Here is a 26,721-nt window from a genome sequence, read left to right as displayed (position 1 = left end):
GAAATAGATTTAAGATCAATGTGGCCTGAAGACCATAGACCCATTTTGCAGTCATGCCCTGTTAAGTCTGCTGCTGGTTCACCACCTCAAGGAATTCAAGGCCAAAATCAGGCTGCAGGAATTGCCAGAAAACCGTGTGGTTCTGGTCCTGTCTTAAGACAAGTAACAGGAATAGAGGGCTACTGAGATAGAAATGCAAGGCTGCCTCATGAAAAATGCCAGGAAGTCAATATATTAAGTACCTACTATGTACTGGGTTGGGATGGTGTACTCGGTGCTGAGATGGTAATGAGTAAAAGGAGTGTAATGAGTTCCTGAACCCCTCAGTGGGGATCAACCTGAGTACTAACTGAATGTTCAGGCTGGTGTCATCTTTAGGAAGACTTTGGTATCTGTAGAGGGTGAGAGTACACATGTGGGATTACATTTCTGTCTGAAAAGATCAGTTCTCTGTGGAAATATGGTTGTGAGGAGACATCAAATCACTACAAGAGTAACTAGAATTAGTCATTGCAGCTCCAAATACTAATCCTGAAATACTAATCATCAGCTTACTTATTCTTCCTATCTTATCTCCTTGTCAGAAACTTTTAAGGAGACAACTTTAAAGCCAAGTTATAATGCCTGCAGTTAAAAGGTATTTTATGAAAACACTGATCCGAAGCAGACCCAGGTCAGAAATATTTAATACCCCAAGAAAGGCGTAGACGTTTGGTGTATTTGTAACATGTCAGTTAAGCCAAGTTTGAAATACGTGGCCCGGAATTCTTCCTTGCATAGTTTTGGGTTAGCAGGGGCCACATGATCTTGTGTGAGATTTGGAGAGTAGAAACAAGGCAGCAACCACATCCTTTTTATATTCGGAAGTTCCATGGAAAGAGGGTTTGAGTACCTGGCGTGTAGTAAGCACCCGGCAGCAGCACAATCGGTTTTCGCCTATGGCTGGCTGCAGGGCAGCTTTTCCAATGCAACTGATATCAGCCGCTGCTACCTACCCTGCCTGTCGGTGCCTCACAAATCACTGAAGGTTTTACTACGCTACTCACCCTTGTTTATGTTAAAAAGGGAGGGTCCCTTCAAGTATGGATATTTAAGTGTCTGTGCAAAACCAGCCAACTATAGAGGAAAACTTTTTGCCTTTTCTTGCTCCAACCAGATTCCAAGGTGGTGGGTGGTGAGGATCTAGTATCTAGAGAAAAGGATCTGAAAAAACAACCCGAGCACCAAAATTCCTTAACTCAACCCAGAGCCTACTTTAGAAAGCAAAACATGCCTACCTTTCACATACTGGTAAATTTTCCACATTATTTTTACTCCCAAGTAGAACATGAGGCCTATGGCTCTGTGCCATTTCAGTAACACCAAATGCTTAGGGATTTTAAAGAACTACCAACATCTCATGCCATATGCCAAAAGAATCATATTTCAGACTAGGAAAAGACCTATTTTGTAACTAGGGCATCAGATGACCTGGATGACCACATGCCAGCCACTTCACTATTCTGGGTCTTCCCCACTCTTGATTCTCCAAAGTCCTCTGCCATTGTCATTCAAACACACGAGCAGCCAGTTGATGGAAATAATGCACAACTACGTTGGGGAATTCTGAGTTTTGGGATTTTGACTAATGAACTCAAATTTAACGCATTTGTCAGCAATGTTGGTGAGTCTCCCATGGTTGCCAGTCCCAGAGAATACATCCTAACGCATCATGCTAAAAGGAGAGTTTAAAATGTTGCTAGAAAGGCCAGATAAGTGTGGACAAAGCTCTCCACTGACGCTCCTCATGCCTTGCAACCAGGTGCAGGCTGGCTCACCTCAAGATCCCTGATAAAATCATTATTTGCTTAGGAAAAACATGCAAATAAAGGGGATTACCTCATTACCAAGTAATTTAGCAGCAGAGGGTAAGTGATACGTATTAACTCCTAACCAGAGATGAAGCAAAGAATTCAGAGGAAATAAGAGGCGCCCAGACACTGCAGTGACCTGTCTATAGACTTTGGTGGTACTACTGGAGAAAGGTGTGCCACTGCCCCGGCCCCAGGCCACTTTTATTTTGCAGTGTGAATCTGGATTCACACAGTATGTGACATTATCTCCTTAACCTTTCAGAGCATGTAAACATGAGTATCTGATAAAATATGCTACTTAAGAAAGAAGAAATGCATGCTTAACATAGGGCACCGCCTGACATTGGCTTACTTATATTTTACATATTTATTAAAGGGCACAATTAAATCTTTTCATTTCCCAAACAACCTACCTTACAATCACTTCAAATGGTAGAATACCCACTGGTTAATGAAAAAAAACCAAAATGCTCGTTTTTCTGACTATCTGGTTCATTTGAACAAAGATGCGTCATTCCACCACCTTTAGCCCAATGTTGATTTCAAGTTGTGCATTAGAGCAAGGTCGTCAACACTGTCCCTACCAATATTCTGATGTTTCATTTCAACTTGGGCCCCACCATAGTTTTCCAATGAAAATGACCTTTCTTGAAGACTATTTAAGCAAAACCAAGAACAATGAGAAATCACGGTTTTGAATTTATTTAAGGAACACTAAAAGTGCATCTGAATGATTAAAAAAAAAAAACGATTTGTTTTTAATTCCTCATATGCTGCTTCACCACTCCATATGCAGACTGATTCAGACATCTGCTGATTTCTAGACAAACTGTTTAAAATTACTGAATTTAATACAAGAAAATGTGAAGTTTCTTTTTTGAGTGGTGATGGGCACCTCATAATTGTTTGCTCAGAACCACTCGCACACACTTTTCCCTCCCTCCCCTCCACACACTCTTGTCTGTTGTTCCCCCCGTTGACACATAACATACACTTGGGAGAAAAGTTTAATGGAATATTTTTAAAATAGTTTTTTTGTTACCTGCAAAAAGCTAACTGGCTTTTACAGGATCAAATCTCGACCTTGGGCTCATCGGAGTCATGCTCTAGTCAACAGAGCTACAAATACTAAGCCGTTAAGCAAATAAGCAAAATCAACTTTTGCTTTTCATATTTCCTAGGTGAGACTGGGACTTTTTAAAGAAGTATCTCACAAAAAAAGAAAAAAGCATAAATGAGAAATTTAAAAAAATTTAGTTAAGGGAGAAATTCACTATTTAATTCTATTTGTTCTAAGGAGACGAAAACTGGTATAAAAGGAAGTGACTTTATTCTTAGGCTTTAACGTGAGTCCTAACAATGAAAGTGTTTTGTTAAAACCACCGTAAAAATTAAAGCTAATCTGAAATCCAACTGCCAGTGCTCTTGAGGATTTAAAGTGAGATGGTCCAGGTTGAAGCAAATATTTCCTTGAGTTGCCAAATGCATTCCCGAGTGTTTCTTAGGCTGAAGGGATAGAAAGCCATGCTCAAACTCATTTACCCGTAAGGACTAAAATTCAACTACATGTACATATTTAAGACTTTCCCTAATTCGATGCCCAAGTGCTGCAGATTTTAGGCTAGATGTACTTGCACGGGAAGCTGTTTTCAATTCTTTTTCACAACTCACACCAGAACAAAGAAGCTATTGGCTCAGGAAAAGAAAGCTACTGCACGTCGAACCTGCAAGGAAAACCCTTAACATAGAACAACTACTGATTTCAACTCCACAGATTTTGTTTTTAAAAATTCAGCTACTTCATAGTAAAAAGTAAAGGTTTTGTTTTTTTTGTTTTTTTTGCACGAGAGAGGAGTGTAAATAAAGTTCCAGTATACAAATGTTTATGAGCCAGTAATCTTAAAAAGACAACAAAAAAAGCTGCATGGATCCTAAATGGATATGTAAATAAATCCACTCCAGGTCAGAAATATTACAAGAACAAGTTTTAAATTCTTAATAGCAAGGGTTAGAATGGAAATAAGAAACTGAGCAGTAGCAATGCTAGCAGGCAGTACTGTATGCAAAATTATTTCCGAAAAGGAACAGAGGAAAGGAAAAAACACAATTCTGATTGCTCTTTTCACTTTTCAACATCTCACAACTTCATCCAAAACAGAGAAAGCTAATCCAGAAACTCCCTCTGCTAGCTGTCACTGCCGAAGTGTTTTAGGAATGACAGGATTCCTCCTCTGGGACAGGCAGGGTGTGGCAGAAACCCACTCTCACAAGGAGGCTGGCTCACTAAGGGTGGAGTATGGCTAAGTCAGCAAGCAAGTGGCCTCTGAGGTTCTGGCTTTCAAGTCTGTGACACTGCAGTGGACCTGAGGGGACATTAGATCCCCTACTTTGGGTTCTACTGGTTAAAAATACAACAGGTTGCATTCGTAGCACTTCAGTTATTTAAAACACAAAATCTCATCCTCCTTTCCCCCATCCAACTGTAAGAAAGGAGAAATCCATTAAGCATTTACTTTTGGGTTTCTGAAGTGCTATTAAAGTTCAATCAAATATAAAATTGGACAGTTGCAATTGTCGGGATTATCTCAAGGGACCCTGAATTGGATATTGAAAGGTGACATAAACTGAAATGAGCTGGACTTAAGCTGTTGGCGCAGTCCCTCCACACCAACAGTCATTTCTGTTTTGTTCCACCTGGAGTGGTCCCACGCCACCCCTCAATGAGAGCACTGGGCAGCAGCAGGGTGTGGTTTTTTGGGAAGCTACTGGTTTTGCCATTTGCTTCCAGAATCACATAGACTATGACAGACTTTACATTAAACACTGTTTAGTCCTGAGTTGGGTGAAAGCCCAGGGAGGAGGGGGCCGAGTTCACCAGGACTCTTCCCTCCTTTTGCGTGGTGTCATACATGGCCTTCTGCTTTCTCCTCTTTCGTTGCTTGACTTTCTTTTTTATTGGTGACCCCTTCTAAAGTCTTCTTGCCCACTGCTTTGCTGGCTTCTTCCTGAGGAAGAAATAAGTGAAATGTCAGGTTAATTCTTGGCTCTTCCGGACTGTCTGTCAGGTCTACCACCAGGGGGTAGGACAATGACTTTACGTAGGTTGCCTGACTGAAGAAGTCGGGGCTATGCTGCCCATAGAGTGGGAGCTTTCACTTTTCTTCTTTGGTTAAAATGACTAGCTTGCCATTGTTTAATAGACAAGTCCATGTAACAAGAAGGGTTGTGGAGTGGAGGATAAGCTCAGGACCAGAATGCAACTTTGCTGTGGGGGAGGCTGACTTCTCCTATCACATTTGCCGGGTTGGCTCCTGAACCTCAAAGTAAAGGGCATGGAGATGGTGCTTCCCCGCCAGAGCTCACATTCCGAGAAAGTTGGAAGTCTCAACATGAAAGTAGCATCTAAAGAAAACCTGACGTGTTTGATTTCTAATAAAGCTTTAGTACATACCTAGGGAATTAATTTTCCTCATCTCTTTCACGGATATGTCAGTGCCTCTCTGCTACATCCCTTTGGTGAGTAGAACAGCCCTATTCTACTTCTGGATCCAAACCAGCCCACATCAGACTGGAAATTGTTTTCCCTATTCTTGTGCCTGTTGGGCTGTCTACCTGACTCTGCGCCCTGTGCTTTAACCCCTTCTTAGAATAAAAATCAAAGAAGCAAGGTCAGTTCTTGATCGACTTGAAGGCAAGTAAGTTCTGCACATACCTTTGCATCCTGCTCTGCGAACTTCTTGAACATGTTGGCATATATTCTGCGGTCCCGCTCATTGTGCTCCTTAGCCCTTTTCTGGCACACAGAGATCTGCAGTCTTGCGGCCTTATTCTGGGGATTTACTTCCAGCACTTTCTCAAAGTCACCCTTGGCTGACTCGAACTCGTTCATGAGCAGCTGGGCTTCACCCCTTCTGTACAAGCCCTTCTCATTGGCGCTGTCCAGTCCAAGGGCCTACAACAGATAGTCTATATTTTAGAAAGAATGAACGTAACTTGTGGAAATTTTAAAGAAACTCAGTACTTAAATAACTTACCAAAGCTCTCTGGCCAAGGGAGTTGGAAAAAGTGTATTGAAAAGATGGGCTCAAGGTTATTATACACTACTGATCAAAAAAAACCACTAACGACACAAATTATTTCTGTATTTAATGCAATTTCTATAAAGAGCCTTGAAGGATTTGAGAGGGGGCTCTTGAGAAGTTCATTTTAAAATTCAATGGAAGGAGTAAATGACTGAGAATGGCTGAGAAAATTTTGGAAAAATGAAAATAATGAAAAGGGATTTGACCTATGGGAGAAAAAGATATACTATTAAGCCACTAAAATTATAACAGTTTGGTTACTAGTCCATGGACAAATAGGTCAATGGAACAGAACAAAGCATTCAGAAACAAAGTCAGGTGTATGTATGTAAAATAGAGTTAATTCTTACCTCATATCATAAACACAAGAAAAAATTCTAAACCAAGTATTTGCATGCAAAAAAACCCCCAAAAAACTCATAAAAGCATAAAAGGCTTATTTATTTTTTATTATTTTTTTTATAAAGTAAACCTAGTTGGAGTAGGTTTTGCAAGTACTGAATGGGGTTATTTTTATAATCTTAGGGTGGGGAAGATTTATTTTAACTAGAAAGAAAAAGACAGATTTGACTATCTTAGAATTTTCTCTACAGAAAAAAATACCATCAACAAAGTTAAAAGGTAAACAAATAAGAACAGGGTCCATATTGTCTGACAAAGGGTTAACAGTAATTATGTACGGGCTATCTCCACCAACTGAAAACAGACAAATAATGTGGTAGAAGGGTGTGAACAGGCAATTCACAGAAAAAATACAAATGGCTAATAAGTAACGAAGAGATGAACAACTTCATTAGTGACCAATAAAAATGAAAATAAAAATTTTCTGTTGCCAATATTGAGAAAAAAACAAATATTCAGCAATAATATACAATGTATAAAAATTTTAAATGTGAATGTATTAAAATAATCATGTCTTTTGACCTAGTATTTCCAGTTCTAAGAATTTATCCTATAGAAATGATCCCACAGATATGTAATGAGAGGCACTATATAATGTGTAATGTTAAAAATCTAGAAATCTACCAAAGCGGATTGGTTAAATAAACCGATAGATGCATACAATGGATACTAAATAGATTTTAAAAAGAATGAAGGAGTTATATGATAGACTGCTAAGATGCAGAAAGTGTCCTGGTTTTACAAAACTAGGTATCTAAATCTATACGTTTTCATTAATAAAATATACACATAAATGTTACTCTATGTATGGAAAAAAGCAGGACGTGTGAGATGAATGTGGTCTTGGGAGAGAGAGTCAATGGGAATTTTATGAATAGACTTTTACTTTCTCGTATGTTTCTATAATGCTTGAATATGAATTAACTTTATACTATTTCTATAATAAAAAATAAAGATGCACAAGTTTAAAAGATGTAATTAACAGTAACATTTCTTTCTCAGGCAAAAATTTAGTATAACATGACAGGGAACGTATTGGTGCACAAAACTCAATCTTAAAATTCAAAAATTATCTTACAAAGAATGTATGAAATAGTAGCTCGTTTTTCTTATCCCTTACTATTTGTTCACCAAATACCAGAATTGTACATCTGATAAACACCACCATGCAACACCTAGGTATTAAAAGACCAGTAGCAGTATTAACGATACAAATGTAAAAAGGGAGCAGGCTGCTGATGCTTTGTGGGTCTTCGAATTATTTGTGTATTCTTAATCAGTGAATAAATATGATTATAATAAAAAGTGACGTCGATGTAGCTTCTATATGAGCAGTTGCAGCGGGTTATAGTAAAGTACTGAAAGGACTAAGTTAAATCTGTTATTACTAAACTGAACTTGAGGAGTTATATGTCTAATCTGATACCAAATGCTGTAAGATTTAATTGAGGTCACAGATGAAAATTATCAAAACTTTTATTCGTAATGTATTATTATAAATAGTCTAGACGTCAGAAAAGTCTAATCAAAATCTTTCTGAATTTTCCAATTCATATCGAGAAACAAATAATCCCAAACAAATATAAATAAAGGCAAATGAAAAACACTCCAACCCTCGGATGAGAGGAAGCAAAAGAAGACCAAGTATGACAGGGAGAAAAAAATGTGAAGGTGTGGAATCCACTGCGCACACGCGTGGCCACTATACCTTATCACAGCATTCGACGGCTTTGGTGTACTCTCTGAGCTTCAGGTAACACATAGCCAGGTTCAGGAAGGCAGCGAGCAGAAATGATTCCGAAGCTTTAGATTCCTTTTCTGATAAGCCGTATTCCATCTCTAACCACGATACTATCTTCCCATATTGAATCACCGCCTGCAAATACTTGCCTCCCTAGGAAGAAAAAAGCTAGTAATTACTTGTTGTACTGGCTCTGGATGGGGTACAAAAGAAGTGTAAGCTCAGACCTCCCTGAGAAAAACAAACCCTCAAAACGAAACATCCTCCTCATATTAACCCTGATATTTCATCATTTCTTCTTGTTCTTAGGAGGTGGCTCTTCGGGCACCTTCTCCATTCCCTTTGAAGTGCCAGTGACCCCTGAGTGGTTCAGGACAGTGCACTATATAGTGCTGTTCTCACTCACTATCCCATCCTTTCCAGAGGGGGAAGTTCTTTCAGTAGGAGAGCATTTTGGGGGTTACATTCTTTGGTGCTAATATCTATCCGCCTTTCAAAGGGTTAGTGAGTAGTTTTAGACTATGTCATTAGTTTATACAAAGGGGAAGTTACTTTTCCCTTTTTTCCTGAAGATCAGCACCACACAGTAGGTACCTTCTGGCAAGTACCAATTCCAAACACAGCAAATCTTTAGTCATCTAAGCTAGGGGTCGGCAAACTTTCTGTAAAGGGCCAGATAATAAACAATGAAGGCTTTGCAAGCCAAACAATCTCTGTTACAACTCTGTCATTGGTAGTGTAAAAGCAGCTAGAGATGATCTATAAATAAATGGGTGTGGCTGTGTCCTAACAGAACCTTACTTGCAAAAACAGGCTGTAAACAATAGGAATATACATAGTTAAATAGCACCATCCAACATAAATAACTATAAAACATAAATCACATAGATGTCAGTTAACTGAATGAGAAAAATCTTAATCTTATTTTTGCTCTTACTTGACCAGCAGAATTCTAACATATCATGAGTAACAACTGTGTAATTAATTCACATGAATCATATATATGCTCTATACAAGAAATTATGGGGCTGAGACAATGTATTTACTGTCATCTTAGGAAGAATGAAAAAAAGGAGTGACAGCTGGTAAATACACAAATAAAATGGGAGTAGAGGTGAGGGGTCTCTTCTGCAGGAGATGACTACAAGCTCGAAAATAGATGACACATCCTACTACCATGGTGCCAGACCCATTAGGATATTAAATCCAATGTTTGATCAATGAAGTGTTAAGATCATGTCACTAGGACTTACCACAGTCAAAGCAGTGCACACATTTCAATGCACAGTTATATCTTTCCACTCCAAATTTCACCTAAGGACTAAGAAAAATCCCAGAGCCGTGTCTACAAGAATGTTTCTGTTATAAAGGACTTCAAGGGCTGGCATAGGAAATGAGATCCACCCATAGAAAGGAAGCCCTGATACCAATTTTTGGTGATGAAGACGCGGCAGACCAGTTCAAGTGGAGGGCCTGGGTCTAAATGAGGGCACAGCTACACCCCCCTTGAACATCCCTCTTCGCAAGTGACATGTGTAGGAAAGGGAAGACACGGAGCTCACTGGTTCTGCTCTAGAAAGGCAGTGCAAAGGAACCTGAGGTGTTAACGAAGAAGAGTATCAAAATCAATCTGCTATCCTCTCTGCCTCAGAAATCTGTGATACACATTATCCGTAAGAATATGAAACCAGGCCCTTTCCATAATAATGCTGAAATTCTTGAGGGAGTTATATTGTACTTGCTAAGGACTGAATTGTGTCATCCCCCACCCTGCCAAGTTCATACATTGAAGCCCTATCCGCAAGGTGATGGGGCCTTTGGAGGGGAATCAGGTTGAGTGGGGCCCTGAAGGTGGGGCCCTCATGATGGAATGAATTTCCCTGAATTGACACCAGAGAATTTGCTCCCTCTCTCCCTACTTGCAAGTACCTAGGAAAAGTCACGTGAGGACACAGCAAGAAGGGAGACATCTGTGACCCAAAGAGAGGGCTCTCATGGGACACTGACCCTGCTGGCACTTTCATCTTAGAATTCTAATCTCTAGAACTGTGAAAAATAAATTTCTGTTGTTTACGTCACTCAGTCTATGGTACTTTATTACGACAGTCCAAGGAAACTAAGGCAATACTTTATATTTAGTCATAGCCACAGGCCCACTGCTCCTTCTTTGGACACTATAAAAAAAAGAAGACTACAGTCCTCGCTAGTTTCAGGGGTTGGCACATTCTTTCTGTCATTCTTTTCTCTTGCTAGACTGCGAGCTCTTTGAGGACAGGAAGCATATCCAATCCCTTCTGGAATATCCAGAGTTTAGCACAAATAGGCCCTTAATTAAGATTTGCTGAATAAATATTAAGGTCAAAGGAATATAACTATGGAATCAAAACTTTTTCTATCATTGGGGGAAAAAATGGAGGTAGGAATGAAAGGTGTCATTTCATTTAGATTAGGTAAGAAGGACAGGCATTTTCCTTGTTATGCCTAGTTTCTTCTTTCTCTCTTCTCCTTCATTTTTAATGTACCTATTACCTTTCCGATTATGTCCTAATATATCATTACAGGGAAAGAAAAGAAGAGCCAGGGAGGACAAAGATCCAGACCTTATCACTTCGGTAGGTTCTGAATAGTCAGAATGGTAGAAGGCTTCTAAAAAGAAAAACAAGTAACAGACTTCATAGTAGTTCCTTTACATTTACGGAGCATTTTGATTTCTTGAAAGCTCTTTCATTTACATCACATATAATTTTATTTTGACCTCAACCTCCAACAGCAAAGGTATTTGTTCTGTGGTATTTCTGCTTTTGAGTGCTAAATAGTTCTCAACTTGGGGTGATTTTGCACCCTCCGCCGATCATTTGTCAATGTTTAGAGATGTTTTTTAGTTGTCACAACTGGAAGGGGTGTGTGCGCTACTGGCAACTAGTGAATAGAGGCAAGAGATGCTGCTAAATATCCTACAATGCATGAGACAGCCTCCCACCAAAACAGAGTCATACAGCCCCAAACGTCACCAGTGCCGTGGTTAAGAAATCCTGTACTAAAAGAATGAAGGAAGAAGAGAAAAGGCAGGGGTGATTTATGAGTTTTTTTTTTAAAACCTAAAATCCTAGAGTCATAAATTACTTGTTTCTAAATCACAGCACTGGTTTCTTGGTTCAGCAAGGGTGGTCAAAACAAAGCAAAGCCTGTTTTGTCTGAAAAGGGTTCAGTGGTTGAAAGATGATCCTTAACCAGCTTGCTTTGGACATGCCTTTTTCCCAAAGAGCACATGGGGGCGCAAGAACCCCACATCACTGCAGTGTTCACTCTGCCTCCAAGTCAGGAGAGAGAACACTAACCAGGTGTGACAATGAATGCTCTTGTCTTAAAGAATACTGCCAGCTAGGATGGGAAAAATAAAAATCATGTCTGTTTAACTGGCTTCCACAATGCCCGGCATAATATTATGTTGTTAGCTATGCTTAATAATTTAGAGTCAAATGAAGAGAGTCCTCTCCTACCTTTCTTCTCTTCAGTGTTCAGAGGTCGATATGAGGTGTTTACAATCTAAGCAGCAAAAGCTTTCCTATTTAAAAGCTGAGACAATTCAACTCTACTGAGGGAGAGTTTTATCCACTTAGGCATAAAGCAAACTGACAAGTCCGTGAAAATGGAGCTTCAGTGTACAGATGGCATGAAATGGAGATTTTTATTTCACCCATATCCTGTTTGCACCCACAAATCTAGTCTCTGTACCTGTGCACAATGTGCGAAGTCAAACACCCTGGGAAGAAGAGGCCCAGGAAGGCAGTGTGGCAGAGTGAAACATGCCCTGAAATTTGAAAAGGAAATGTATACAGGAAACTATCTACCAACCATTTTGAAGCTAAAACTAGGATCACTGCTAGGATCCTTCACCTCTGATTATGAAGGTGCCTCCAGGGAAGTTTTTAGTAGTACAAGATGTTCACAGACATTCTGGGAGAAAAGTCTTAGGTCAGTGGTTTTGAACCTTTCATTAATTTTCCCCCAATGAACCAATGTTTTGAAGATTTTTGTCTATCAAATTGCATGTTTAAAATAATATGTTCCATATGTGTGACTGCTGATCCAGATTTTATTCAAAGATCAGTAATTTTAAAAGGGTTCATAATATTATGAAATACACAAATCACTACTGCAGTTGTGACACTAAGAATCAACAAAGTAATTGTACAGACACTTATACGGTGCTTTCTGCTCCTGATCACAAACTCTGGCCATCTCGGTATATTCAAGATACAGCTATATGACGTGTGGCTTTGCAACATATTTCATTATCAATAATGTTCCCCAAAGTTCTGAGTCATCAGTAACCAGTTAGAGCTTCTGAATCATAGAGCTGTTTTACTACACTGAGTTGATATAATTCTAGTCAAATGCTAAAAGCTCACCCGAACTATTAATATTCTATTTAGAAGTTTGGGAAAATATAAAAAATACATATAAAGACTTGTATGAACTCCAGACATATAGGAAACACTATTCAGGACCTGTGGTCTGAAAGGATTTTACAGAAAATTTTCCTTTTATTCCCGTGTATTGTGTATTTGGGTCTACAAACAACTCATCTGGAATCTTACTTTAATAGTTTAGAAGTATCTAATATACTCAAACTGAATTTTTTAAAAAATTAAACTTGTTCTCGAGAGTTTAGAAATTCACAGGATCTTAGAGCTGGAAAGAAACTTGAGGATCACCTAATCTAACTCACTTTTCGCAGGGAAAAAAAAACCTCTTTGGACCTTAAACGACTTTAAATCATTTGGAGCCATAATGTTCTCCATTCAGAGCTCATTCCATCATACCCCAATGCTTTCTGGTGATCCACACATTATTTTAGTACATATAACAAATATTTAGAAATAAATCTAAATAATTATATGTTATCTAAGGCAATAGATTTCAAATGTGTTTAACCATAACCTATAGAAAAAATGTTTTACGTTATGACTAACCACTCACATACAAGAGAACAGAAGATTTGTGAAATTTATCCTTACTAAATAATGTAATATACACTTCCACTAAATTGATTTTGTGACCTGATAATGGGTCTCCTCTCACAAGTTAGGAAAATAACCATACACACTGTTCTCTGGCTGTGTTAATTTTGTTTGATTATACGGTCTTACATAATTCTCTAGCTGGTTTATTTGGGTGAACATCGCCCCCCCTCCCTCCAGACAAGGTTGTCAATGCAGTAGCATGTTTTATAGCAGATGCTCCACAAACACTTATTTAAGAACATTTATGCACCGCTACTTTAGACTGTTGAAAACATCATCTAATTTTTGTTCATGGATTGCAGTAGCAAGGAAAAAAAACAAACCAACCAACCTTGAAAAAAATCCCATTCTTTCTCCTCCTCAGTAAGCCCTTTGCCTTGACATGGAGAAGGTACATATTGCTGGGGGCAGGGGAAGCACTGAGGGCAGCATTCTGATTGGAACTAAACAAAGTGCTGTTTCTTTTTTTCTTATATCTGACGGTTTAAGATCTAGGTAAGGAAATAACACACTCCTAAATGTTATAAGAAAGGGTTTTTGAGAAGCAATCAATGATGAATAGCATTCAGGAATTTCTGAAGATTCCTCACAAAAGGTAGTGTGGGGGGGACCATCTTTGGCCACTAGAAGAAATTAATACTGTCCTCCTGTCAGTTTCTTTTGAAATCTGTGCATGTTCTCCTTCCTTTTGTCATGTGCCTTTAGTGACTTCGCCAAGACCATAGACAGGAAAATGATGTGAAATTTACCCCTATGAATTCTATTACTTGTTAACAATTATTCTATTCTTTGTTTCACTCCACAAACACTGAGTGCCAACTCTGTACCAGAGCAAGGTGCTTTAGGCTTTGAGCGATACAGTGGTGGCTGGGCGAGCCAGACCTGGTTTGCCATTAGGCAGATTGGTTATAGTCTAGAGTAGACCCTGTAAAAGAGGCATTTGTATTCTTTTGTCACGTTAATTCATTCTTTCTCATCATTTCTTATATTGGAAATTACAGACTTGTAAAAATTCAGGCTTACTCTTATCCAGAAGAGTACCGATAAAATTCAGAGTAGGGAGTATCAGCACAATTCATTGACCCTTGAGTAAATCTCTTGAGATGAAAGGCTTATACAAGAATTCACATACCTTAAAGTACACAGTTCCCTTCTCTTTGACAATGGCAGCCTGCTCCAATTTTTCTTTGGTATCCATCTCCCAGGATTCTTTGGCCTGTTGTGTAAATTTGTGACAATGGTTAGATGAACAGAAGGAAAAAGCATCAGCTGATGCCAATAAGAACAAACAGTAGCTACTTCTAGAGGATACTCACACCTCAAAACACACTGGCATTTAATTTTAAAAATGTGTGCCATTGCCAATTCACTGCCAGGCTAGAACACACTTTTCAATGACAAAGCTGCAGCTTGACCATGTTGCTCAAGAGGGAGGAACAGGTAAAAATATAGTAAGGAACATCTACCGTTGAACATTGTGAAACAGTGCTTCTTTAGAATTATAAGTTGAGGCCACACAATGAAAGCTAGCGTCCCTTATTTCCCTCCTGCAAACCTCACCATTAAACTGCTATTATAACTTCAGCAAGATGTTTCTCTTAAGCCTCAGTTTTTCAACTCTAAAATGGGAACACAACTGTAGTCAAGTCACAGTCGAATATGAGAGTTTTTTAAATTCCAGGTCATGTAGTGGTCTCTTCCACTCTAAAATAACCAGATATACTAAAACCTCCAAACTGTACCAACCTGCAGGTGTACACTTCAGGAATTTCAAGTAAAATATAATTAGGAGGGTAAAGCTGATATAAAAATATCATTTCAAAGCCATAAACATGATTTCATGGTCATTTAATCTGTATCCAGTTTATCATTATTCAACTCCATTAAAGATAAGAATCCAGAGATAACTGTGGTTTCGTGAACAGCTAGATTTAGAAGGATCATGAAGAGTCAACAGAACAATCTGGGGTCCTTTAGGGAATATGACAATGGCTATGTCAGAGTTATTTACTGTGTAGGAATCATGAAGCTTAAGTGGTAACTGTAAAATTCTCTGTACTCCAAAGACAATTAGTGGTGTATTTCTGGTGTCAAGCCGCCTGCCCCTCCCCTTTAAAGTGCATAATGAGAGTCACTAGTCTTTCTGGCAGCCCCATGCTGCTTCTCAACAATTTAGCTCTATTATTTAAAAATCTAGTAACAAGGACCCTTTCCATTTTTTTAGTAGGTTCAGTCTTTAGGAAATATAAAAATATTCTTAATAGTATGAGGCAGAGAATTAAATCATATTGCCTCCAACATCACACACCTTCATACAGCTTCAAATAAAGCAAGCAGTGTTGCATGGAACATACTCCTCTTGGAGCGATGACAGAGCACAGGCTCATTACGGCATACCGCCGTGAGATGCGCCTAAGTAAGCAATGTCCACTGCGCCACGATGGGAAGGGGCTGGGAGTTACTTCATTAAAACTGGAATAGGAAAGTCAAAGGTCTAAATAACCATGTGCTAAAGATTATTTTCTCTCTCTTCAACAATAAAAAAACACTTTGTGCTATGAAGACAGCTTTAGTGGATCAGTGATGAGCTAGCAGGCCTTCAGAAGGAATTACCTGAGAGCACATTAGTTTTGGGGGAACATGAAGTATGGGGGGTATGATCAGGAACATCACTTTAGGGGAGAATCCTAAAGCAGTCCTTCTCTGACTTTCTTAGCCAAAAGTTATAGACCTACAGGACAATGATCTCTTTTCAGAGTCTAATAAAATATAAACAGTCATGTTTCTGGTCCAAAGCTTAACGTACAGAACATGGAGTAACACTGTGAGAATAAAAAAGGCATACAAAATGCAGTTCTTGTGGTCTCAGGGAAGGGGCCCAGGGCTTTGGTGATGCAAAGGGGACTTAGCTGGACATGACAGAATATCTAGCTCAGGCATATGCTTTGTGTTTGTCCAATGAGGCTACTGCTGGGAGCCTCCAGAGGCAGGTCTGAGATGGAAATGTACTCAATGGGGTATGCTGTTTCTGGAACTCAAGGCAACTGACAAACTCATTTTTCTATCTGGATAGGTATGAAAAGAAAAGGCCTAGGGTTAGCAAATTTGTCTCTTGTGTTCCTTGTCACAGAGCCTGGTGGCCCATGAAGCCTTGCATTTTGGCTAATAACATAGAGCCACAGTGAAGGCCTCTTCACCACCCTTGGGAAGGGTACAATCCGTTCAGCACTGAAAAACTGCGCCCTGCTCCCCCAAGGAGCTGCTTGGCAGAATGTGAACCTTTTTGTCTTCAACTCAGGAAAAAAGTACAAAAAGAACAAGTCTAGGAACAAGTAAGAGAACAAGTCTTGGATTCGACCCAAGAAAATAAAAAAAAAAAAAAAATGTGAGGGGGGGGGGGGAATTTGTACGACACATAGGAATTTAAAATAAGAACACTGAGCTTCTAGCTGTAGATCAGCTGTGCTGTATCAGTTGTCCCATACTCTAGTAGCAATGGCAGAGACAAGAGACGAACATGATGATGAAAAGAACAACATACAAATAAATACCATCTACCTATACCACCTAGAAATATATCTTATAATTTATAGGAAGTGGCTGGAGAAGAAACCTACCACGATTTCAGAGAAGTTGGTATTTTCTCACCTTTTCGAAGCTCTTAAGTGTAACTTCATACATAAGCTCAGCATTAGGTTCAATGCCAAATTTAGGCTTCCCTGCCTCTCCAAAACCATATCTGAAATGGAGAGTAAAGAAATAAAACTTTAAAAGAACTGGTGTATTTCCAGGCACTTCCTTCAGTACTTTGCGGTATCACATTAGCATAGAGCTATCATTTGCAAACTACACACAACAGAGATCCTGAAGACAAACCAGATGTTCATATCAGAAAATAGAGTGCCAAGTTCCACTGCTGTGGTTTTTTAAGCAACCGGGCTAGATTTAGTTTTCTTTTCTCCTTCACATTCACATGTAATGCAGCACCTGTACTCCTTGGGACAGCCTGCTTAATGTGATTTTAAACGTCACTGCCTTTTTCACTGCTTGATTTTATATCTAGTTCTTTTCATAAAACCGCCATGATTTGGCTATTAGAACTCTTCCCCAAAGCTTTATCAGCAGGAGGACAGAGATGACTGGCACTGTAATCATTCCAGTGCTATTCATTAGAGGTATGTTTTAATAAGCTTTCAACTTTAAAGTGCTGTCGCCTAACAGCACCATTTCCAGTCAGAAGAATGGGGGAAAGGCTCACACATCAGGGGACAAAAAAAAACCCAAAACATTTCACGGTATTTCTTCAACACTTTTAAAAAGCACACTAGAAAATACAAATGAGATAACAAATATATAATCAAAAAGAAAAGACCTAGCAAGCTCTAACACCTCATCAAGAGAAATACTCTCAAGCTCTGTGGCTATCAAACTGTAAAATGCTACCACCTTTTACCCAAAACTTATTGAATAAAATCACTGGGGGTATATAAATTTGTTAGGTTTTTTTTTCAGATCGTTTAAGATCATGAACAAATCCAAGGCATGCAGGGAGTGCACACCTATCAAAATGGAAGTTCTGGCAACGCTCTGTCTGAGATGAGGGCTTCCCAGCATTTAGAACAACACCCAACATATTAGGGAATTGTCTGCTCATCTGTTTCAAGCCAAACTACTCTTTAATGTATGGAAGGACACTGCAAAAAACTTAGTAAATCCAAATATTCAGGTTATGGGTTGAAAGATGGCACACTGGGTCAATGCTAATACCTTGAATTTTCCCTGGAGCAAAAGGACTAGAGTGGAAACACTCATTATCTTGCTGCTTGCATCACTTTCTTTAACCCTTGCCTGAATTTCTTAGGAAGAAAGTGCTTATTCACCTCTGCTGTTACACACAAAAAATGGAAGCTGGAGCCAGAGTGAGGCAAAGAGATAGAATGAGCGCTCGTAGGAATGGGGTGTGGTAGTTTTAATAGCAAAGCAAAGGGTATCTTCTGCAAAGAAATAAGAGAGGACATAATTACCAGTGGCCAATTTTAGGAAGCTGGTGACTAGTTTTCTACTTTGAGCTCTCAGACCTATGTATCTTTTTTTTTGTTTCTGCCATCTGGTAAAGAAAGAACATTCCTTAACTGCTTGGAACTAGGTAAATAGGTGAGTCCTTGCTGAGCATGTGTTCACTGATAGCATGTTATATTTAGAGCCCTGTGCTAAACAGGCACAAATCCAACAGATGCTCTGGCACTTGCCTTAGACCAGTGGCTCTCAATAGGGGTGATTTTAATGCCCCCACCACCAGGGACATCTGGCAATGTCTAGAGATACGCTTGTCACAACTAGGTGGGTGCTACTGGCATCTAGAGGGAATAGGCCAGGGACACTACCAAACATCCTACAATGCACAGGACAGGCCTCGCAACCAAGAAGCACCCAGCCCGAGATGTCAATAGTGCTGAGGATGAGAAAAGCTGCCTTAGTGGAACTCACAAATAAGGGTCTCAAGGCTGGGGGTGGGAGATGTGGGGCTGGGTCAAGAGAGGCACCAAAGTGTCCTGGTTGTTATCAGTGGGATTAAAGAAGGCCGAAGAGGAATATTACTTCTACAATCCCTCCTGGGTTCAAATGAAGAGATTCTGTGGAGATGTATGTAGAACACATCATCCTAGGAAGGTATAAGCTCACACCAAACTGTTTTTGAAGCATCTAACCCGACTTGCATATTATAAAGAAAGTTGTCTGACTTATGCTATAATTAATCTGACTGAAAGAGAACACCGCAAATGGAATTCTAGGACTTCACCAAAAGACAAGCTGGGCTATAATAACAGAAAGAATCCGGTATTAATGTTCTTGAATTAACAGTTGCCTGCAGAGTAGAGATAATATAATGACCATCAAGCCTTCGTGTGCATACAAGAAGCATTTGTACTTAAGTTCTTACCAATCATTCCCTTTTTATAGATGAAAAAACTGAGGCTCAAAGAGGTGTGCTTCCTGAGATCACAGAAAGAGGCAGTACAGAGCCAGTATTTAAATTCAGACTCTGTGTGCCCTCAGATAATGGTTTAGTTTCTGACCCACATTGCCTCATAATTAGACACTGTGACTCTTGGCAGCCTATGGTTTTGTACGGGGTTAGTGCAGGACAGAAAACATAAGGAACGATAAAAAAAAAAAAAGTCAAAACTAGCCATACTTTACCTAAAACGAAAAAGATTAATAGTCGCAATACTTAAAATATATAAGATGTTATCGTGATGATAAGAGAAAATGGGTTCTTTGGAAGTATTTTACGAATTTTTTACTATGAAAACACCCTGCCCTGCCAAGGAGTCTATCAAAATCGACGAGAAAGTATGACCTGGAAATCTTTTGGAGAAGGAAATACAGGTGACACTAAGAGTAATACAGAGCATATTGTCACCAGAGCCGTATTTACAGCAGCACTCAGATGCAATGTTGTGTGATAAGTGGAAGTCTGAATAAGACAAGTATATTCACTGCAAGCACTCACAAAATGCCTGGTGTGCTGGGGTTTTCTACATACATGGATAATACTACGCAGTGCATGTCTGGGTAGTCTATTGCAAAGTACGTACTTTATACAACTCTTCAACATATTAACCAACATCTTAAAGAATTTAAGACAACGTGTTTCTTTCTAACTATACTAAAACATATGAAAAAACTTTTACACCTAGAAATTTATGAAAACTTGTTGACTACTTTTATGACTGAAAAAAATCTGAAAAATCTACTGTATGTTAAAACAGGGTTTCCTTTTTCTTGTGGCCTGAGGGTAAAACGGAAGAGAAAGATATAAATCGCAATAGCAAAAATAGCTAATATGCCGAGGGTGTGTGTCAGGCATAAGTCTGCCAAGTTCTTTATGTGCATTATCTCATTTAGTTCTCCACAATTTTATGAGATAGATACTGCTATATCCATTTTATAGAAGGGGAACTGTGGTTTAGGAGACTTAAGTGACTTCCACAAGAGAACACAGCTAGTAAGTTGCATAGCAGGGTTTAAGCACTGAAGACATGACAAACAATTTAAACTTGCGAGGAACTATTTTCATTAATAAATATAAGGATAATTTGTTTCTCTTTGCCATTACACTTGAGAATCTGCCCTAAGTACCTTGTCAGCTAAGTTAAAATGTAACAAACTCACTCACATAATATATGCTCACAGTGTATACAACTTACCCTCAAGGAACTTAAATCTGAAAACATACATTGGACACAAAATGCCACCCTATATGAATCTAGAACTACTATAATTTTGGAGCTAGGTTAAAAATCATTAGATATTATTTGGATATGGAGGAGATAGGCTTCTCTATGCATTGTTTGATTTAAAAAGTTCCTTACGGAAAGAAATTGGTTCACCTAGAGGTGAACTACAAATACAGAATAAATGTAAATAAAACACTGAAGTGGGAATATAGTAGTGGGAAAGGAATATGACAAAGAAAAAGAAGGTATTAAATAAAATAAAGAAGGTATTAAATAAAAGGTGCCCCCAGTGAAGGCTCTGAAGGGTTTAAGGAGTAGAACATTTTGGAAGGATTTTCAAGTGGGTAGTAGCATGGTTAAAACATCACTTGAGAAATATGATTATGGCCCAAGTGTTACGGCAAAGGTGTATCTGCAATGACTACTACTGAAGCTACACAAAGGCAAATGATTGTACAAAAGGCACAATATTACCTATTGGTAAGCGTAGTTCCTCAAAATCCTACTGAGTGAAATCCAAAGAGGCAGAGAAGGAGCAGACACAAGATAAGCAGATGCACTCACATGCAGACAGAATCAAAACACCCTGGTTTCTCTCAAGGGTCCATTTCTCAAGATAGAAGGGTTGGATACATGGTATAATTTTAGATCTAAAAATAATACCAAACATGTTTTCACAAGAGAGACTGTTAGTGTCTGATAGTTCTAAGCTTGGAAGTGCTAATGGGTATCCTTATGATGGGAAAAATTTAGGCAAAAATGAGTCATCTCCGCTGCCTTTAGATGCAGGAAGAACATTCTTTCTTTTTTTCAGGGACTGTATAAGAACAGGTGGCACAAATTCAAGTAGTAATAAATCATCCAAATGCTTCTACTTCCAACCCCAACATGTTGTACTGCTTCTTGCCTACTTTAGATTAAAGGAAAGAGGGGTAAGAGAATCACGTGAGATGTGTCAACAGCTTCCTGTCTTGGCAATATGGTAGGCAAAACAAATAAAAAAGGAAAACTTGCCTGTCCGTCTTATCTTTAACATATACATATCAATCGAGTAAACAGGCTCACAAAATTTTGTGACATAAGGCCTAGTAGTTCACTCTGTAACTATAGCTTGATTTAATTGTTTCCACTGTTAGCATTAACTTCACTGAAAATACCAAAATGTTGACCGAAAAAGCAAGCATATCCCTGTTCTTCAGACAACTTCGCTGTGTACTGAACTAATGCGCTGCTTACCGTGGTCCAAGATATAAAATACATTGTTCTTCCCGCTGCATTTTCTCCAGGGCTTTGTCAATTCCAATTGGAATGTCGTGGTCTTCTCCTTCGCCAACGATGAATATCACATCTCTGCAATCAAACATCTTTCCACCACAGTGGCCTTCCAGGTGGACTGAGGGAGAGGAGACAGGGCAGTCAACAAAGCTGCTCCTAGGACTGGCTAATCTAGGGAAGTGATAAATGAGTATTTCCTTTTCTCATTTCATCTAGAGACATACATGATATGGCTTATCAAGGCTTAGTCCACCCAGTCTGGAAATTTAAGAGCAATCGTATTTCTTTCTGTTTTAAGTTTAAACTTATAATTACTGATACTGTATCAATAAGATAGCTTAGTGGATAGCAAAACAAAGTGGAAACACGGGTTTGATCTAAGCCTACTAAATGACAGGTTTCCTCACCTGTAACATGAGATCAAGAAATACTAGATAATTATCAAACTGGCACAAATTTAATATCAAATATATAGTAGCTTAAACATTTATAACTTCATCTTGACTTCAGATGCTTAGATGAAAAACAACTGAATGACTATTTCCCCAATGATATACAAAGGTTAACTGAATACAGAAGTTTTTTTTTAAAGTCTTAATCTAGTTCACAAATACATTTGAATAAAAACGGAAAACCCAAAGTCAACATCATCAACAACTAACATAGCTATGTCCCTCAGTAGGGTAATAAATGTAAAGCTTGAAGGAGTCAACAGTCTACTATAACTTCACGTATTACTTAACCGCCTCTTCTGAAATGTTAAGTAAAGAGGTCAATTTCTTGGGGCCTAATTCCCTACTCCACTCAAACTCACTCATCTTATTCCCAGGAAATTTCATATTACATAAGGGGCTTTTATGTTTTTATAAGACAAAATAGAAAAAAGGCATATATATGTAATACTCTATATATTTCTCTTGATCAGTTAGACTTTTTTCCTAGGATAAACGATTCTCTGAAACTTTCAAGTACTTTTAATAGGATTATTCATTCCTTACCATTTAGGTCTTTGACTCAATAAGAAAAATGGATGTGGGGGTAGATAAGGGAAAAGGGGATCAAATATAAGATGGAGGGAAACTTTGGGTGGTAAACACACAATGCAATATACATATGATGTATTATTGAACTGTACACTGAAACCAATATAATTTTATTAAACAATGTCACTCCAATTAATTTAATTAAAAAAGGAAAATAGATGGCTTGTATGATAGCACAACAGCAATATAATAATTTGTCTTTCATAAGAAAATGTTTTATTTCTACTTTTGTAATATAATGGCCTAGATTCAATGTAACAATTTCTTAAAATGCTTCTTTTCTAAGACTGGTTGCTCTATTTTAGATCAATAACTTGCTTTAGAGAGACTAAAAATCACTCGTTCTGTTATACTTTTTCCATGAGACAATTAATTTACTAGGATTAATACCATCCTGATTTGTTCCCATTGCAGACACAAGATGGAGTATAAGAAGCTTGGGCAAAATTAGAAAAGGCCTGCCTCTCGAGTCAGATCCTCCAAACAAGGGCAAGAACTAGACTGGCTCTCAGGGTGGAGCTGGCATATAGAAATTTTGCTTTTGGTCCCATACTACAAATGCTGCTGATTCTATTACACTCGCTTCTGGAATGCTCTAGATAAAATAATCAACCTGCAGCACATTGAAAGTTCTTTTGAACTGGTAATTATTTTTAAAGTAAATCCAACTTTATTATTTTCAAATACATACGTACTAGAGAGGTTCAACAGGGAATCTAAAGCTTAAGATATTTTTACTAGAGTAAAAACTGGTGTTTCTTCGAAAGGAGTTCAGAGTTCTGAAAAGTTTGCATTCTTAAATATTTTTAGATCTGCCCGAAAAATTGAATTTAGACTAATGTGATGACACCTTTCATGAAAAAAGATCTGCTGGGTGAGCAAAGTGAATTTCAGCCCATGTACTGTGGAATTCCTCAAAAACTGAGATTTATTATCCTAGTAGCTCACAACTTAGTTGATAAATCTTTTTGTCTAAAAAAGTTTATTGTTAGAAGTATCTTCCTCCCTAAAGGAGAGTACATTTAGTGGGGAAGGAAACTATCAGTACATTCATTGTGGTTTTTGGTTGATCAAGTTTGAATGTGTTTTCAAAACAGGAAATCCAGAGACTCTGCAGAAGATTCCTGCCCATGTGTCAGTTTCCTAGCCTGGTTTTCGGTTTGATGTATATACTTGATATTAAAATTATATAAATAATTTCAGAAGTTCTCTTTACACCTACTCGGCCATTTAAAAAATGAAATTTTATCATTTGCAACAACACAGATGGACCTAGAGGGTATTATGCTAAGTGAAATAAGCCAGACAGAGAAGGACAAATGCCATATGATTTCACTTATATGTGGACTCTAAAGAACAAAATAAATGAACAAACAAAACAGAAACAGACTCACAGATATAGAGAACAAACTAGTGACTGCCAGATGGGATGGAGTTGTGAAAAAGGTGAAGAGATTAAAAAGTACAAATTAGTAGTTAACAAAATAATCATGGGGACGTGAAGTACAGCATAAGGAACACAGTCAATAATGTTGTAATAATTATGTATAGTGCCAGGTGGGTACTAGACTAATCAGGGGGATCACTTCATAAATTATGTAAATGTCTAACCACTAGGCTGTACGCCTGAAACTAACATAATACTGAATGTCAACTCTAATTGGAAAAAAAAAAGAATAAAGATGAATTCTGGGGAAAAAAGGGTTCTTCACATGTGATAACCTGTAATATTAGAATAAAAAAGATAGACTAATAAATATGTTGCGAAAGATAAGTGAAGCAAGCATGTAAAAAAAAGTTCAAGTCAAATGATAATGAAGGCATAATTAAGCAAGCAAAAAACCCCACAACAAACCATTCATTGAAGCTGGTCTAAGAGACAATACGTGATAAAACAAATGTTGTGGCCACCTAATAAAAGGTAAAAATTTATAATAACTCTTATAAATACTTACTATCTTATACATGGACTAATCTTTTTTTTCCCCCCTCTGGTAAATCTAATTGTTCTAAGTTGGACCTGAACTAAAACTACCTACAGTAAAATCTTAAACTGATAAACTGACGTGTGTGCGCGCACACACATACACCAGTTTCATACATATATATATATGTAAAACCACCATTTTTAATACTATCTGGAATGTCAGAGCAAGAGGAGGTATTATAGCCTCAGGGAATATACGGTCCATTGACTTTTTACATCTATAAGTAGCAAAAACTATAGCTAGTTAACCGGCTTCTAAACTTGGAACACTGTTGGACGAGTTCTACAAGACTGCTGAGAAAAACTCACACACCACCTCGGAGCCACAGAAACGTGTCAACTGCCACAGTGGGGGCTTCCCTTTATGGTGATAGAGTCAGGCATGCCTAGGTCCCATCCAGCCAGCTATTATTTTTTTCAACTGTCTCAAAAATTGCCACCAAACTGTGGTAGAGCTGGCTATGGAAGACCTGTGGTTGCTTCTGACCTTGAATCTCTTAATGCAAATACTCATTTAATAAATATTTAATAATAACCATCATGACTCACTGGGAGCTCAGCCTCTAGGGCTCAGGAGGTCTGTTGCTAATTCCAACCAGCATGATTTACGGGAAGTAAATGATCTATGACGTGCCCAAAGAGAATTAAAGTACATACAGGATGCTTCTACTTAGGGCTTTTTTTTTGGTAGAGAAAGAAATAAGTGAGTTAAAAAGGGACAACATTTTCTCTTGACTTATGGTTTACGTAACTTAAAGAGTAGGGAGAGGTCCTGCAAACCCCATGAAGTCAAACCAAACCGAATTACTAGAGTTTAGCTGCGCAATCTGAGTGTAACCACATCCAATGAGGCTGGTCTGCTGCAAAACATCACTTAAACTGGAGCTCTGACTTATTGTTCTCTTACTGCCCTACAGCAATTTTGTTTTGAAGAGCACAGAACACCCTGTTCTGAATGTGGCTGGCACATGAACTCAATGTGCTGACAGCAATTTGTACTCCGATTAAAACGGGTGGGGGGAGGAAAGAGTGTACTGCAGTAACAAACACTGGAATACAAGAACCCCAAAACTGTATAATTTTATTTTAGGAAGCAAAACTGAGAAAGAGGCTCCATAACCTTTAAAAAAAAGTGCTGTAAACGCTCCAGCCTAAAGACGTAGCTCTGGTAAGTGTCTGTTTTTCCCTTTTCTAATTATAGTAGTTGGTGTCTGATAGCTTTGCACTCATTCCTAAAACAATTACTGGGTCATGGGGATCTGAATGGGAATGTTGTAATAGCATTACTACTAGACAAGACCGGTCATTTGGCCAGAGAAAACCAGGTTGACAGGTTACTCCCACTAGCCAAGTGTTTTCTCTGCTGCCTAATTCATGCCAAATGAGTTTCTCTCTGCCTGTGTCTCCTGTCTAATAGAGTAGAGCATCCAAGAGACAGTAGATCTTAACGAACCCCTGAAAAGGCAAATGAGGAAGCAGAGAAGGATTTCTAAAATCAGGATAGCATATTAATCACTGATTAGCAGAGAAACTGTTCCCACCAGGCATGGTGGTCAAACTGCCTTCTTTCCTCCTCTGCATGATTTCATACTTTTCGAGATTAAGAAATAACACTGTAAAATTGCTTATGGAACTGAGGGATAGATGCTGAGAGCAGACATGGAAGCTGACTACTGAACAGAATAACATTTATGCAAATGACATATCTCAGTCTAAACAGGAAGCATTAACATAGCAATAAATTCTACACCTACACGAATCCTCACGACTCTTCTCTTTACATGGGTTTAGCACTTGAGTCAAATGTGGATTCCAGTCCCAGTCTGCCACTTAACAACTGTGGCTTTGGGCAAGGTCATCTAAATTATCTGACTCAGTTTCTTCACTACAGAAAAGGAAAAATAGTATTAGCTAAATACTGAGAGGATTAAATTAGGTACTGATTAAAGCTTTTAGCCCAGTGCTTGACATTTATTCATTTGTATGTCAGGGTGTCTGCTATGTTTTCACACTGTTACATGTGGACACAGAGATGAACTCGATAAATGTTAGCTATGATTATTTACTGCA

The 26,721-nt window shown here is 38.4% G+C and overlaps 1 protein-coding gene across 8 annotated transcripts in view; it reads right to left on the bottom strand.

The window, feature by feature from the left end:
- Positions 1-2,539: 2,539 nt before the first annotated feature.
- The window catches only part of FKBP5 (FKBP prolyl isomerase 5), an 83,014-nt gene continuing 58,832 nt past the window's right edge, over positions 2,540-26,721 (bottom strand). For all 8 annotated transcript variants that reach the window (XM_039856171.1, XM_039856172.1, XM_039856174.1 and 5 more), the window contains 6 exons: positions 21,583-21,739; positions 16,754-16,844; positions 14,238-14,321; positions 8,046-8,231; positions 5,566-5,805; positions 2,540-4,858 (listed from right to left, as the gene is read on the bottom strand). In XM_039856171.1, the coding sequence (XP_039712105.1) occupies positions 4,757-4,858; positions 5,566-5,805; positions 8,046-8,231; positions 14,238-14,321; positions 16,754-16,844; positions 21,583-21,739 (860 nt within the window). In that variant the 3' untranslated portion in view covers positions 2,540-4,756. The remainder of the gene's footprint in view (positions 4,859-5,565; positions 5,806-8,045; positions 8,232-14,237; positions 14,322-16,753; positions 16,845-21,582; positions 21,740-26,721) is intronic.

Source organism: Pteropus medius, unplaced genomic scaffold (genome assembly GCF_902729225.1).
Source record: "Pteropus medius unplaced genomic scaffold, Ma_sr-lr_union100, whole genome shotgun sequence".
Classification (NCBI taxonomy): domain Eukaryota; kingdom Metazoa; phylum Chordata; class Mammalia; order Chiroptera; family Pteropodidae; genus Pteropus; species Pteropus medius.
Note: the sequence above shows the minus strand (reverse complement) of the source record. Positions and strands in the feature narration are given on the sequence as shown.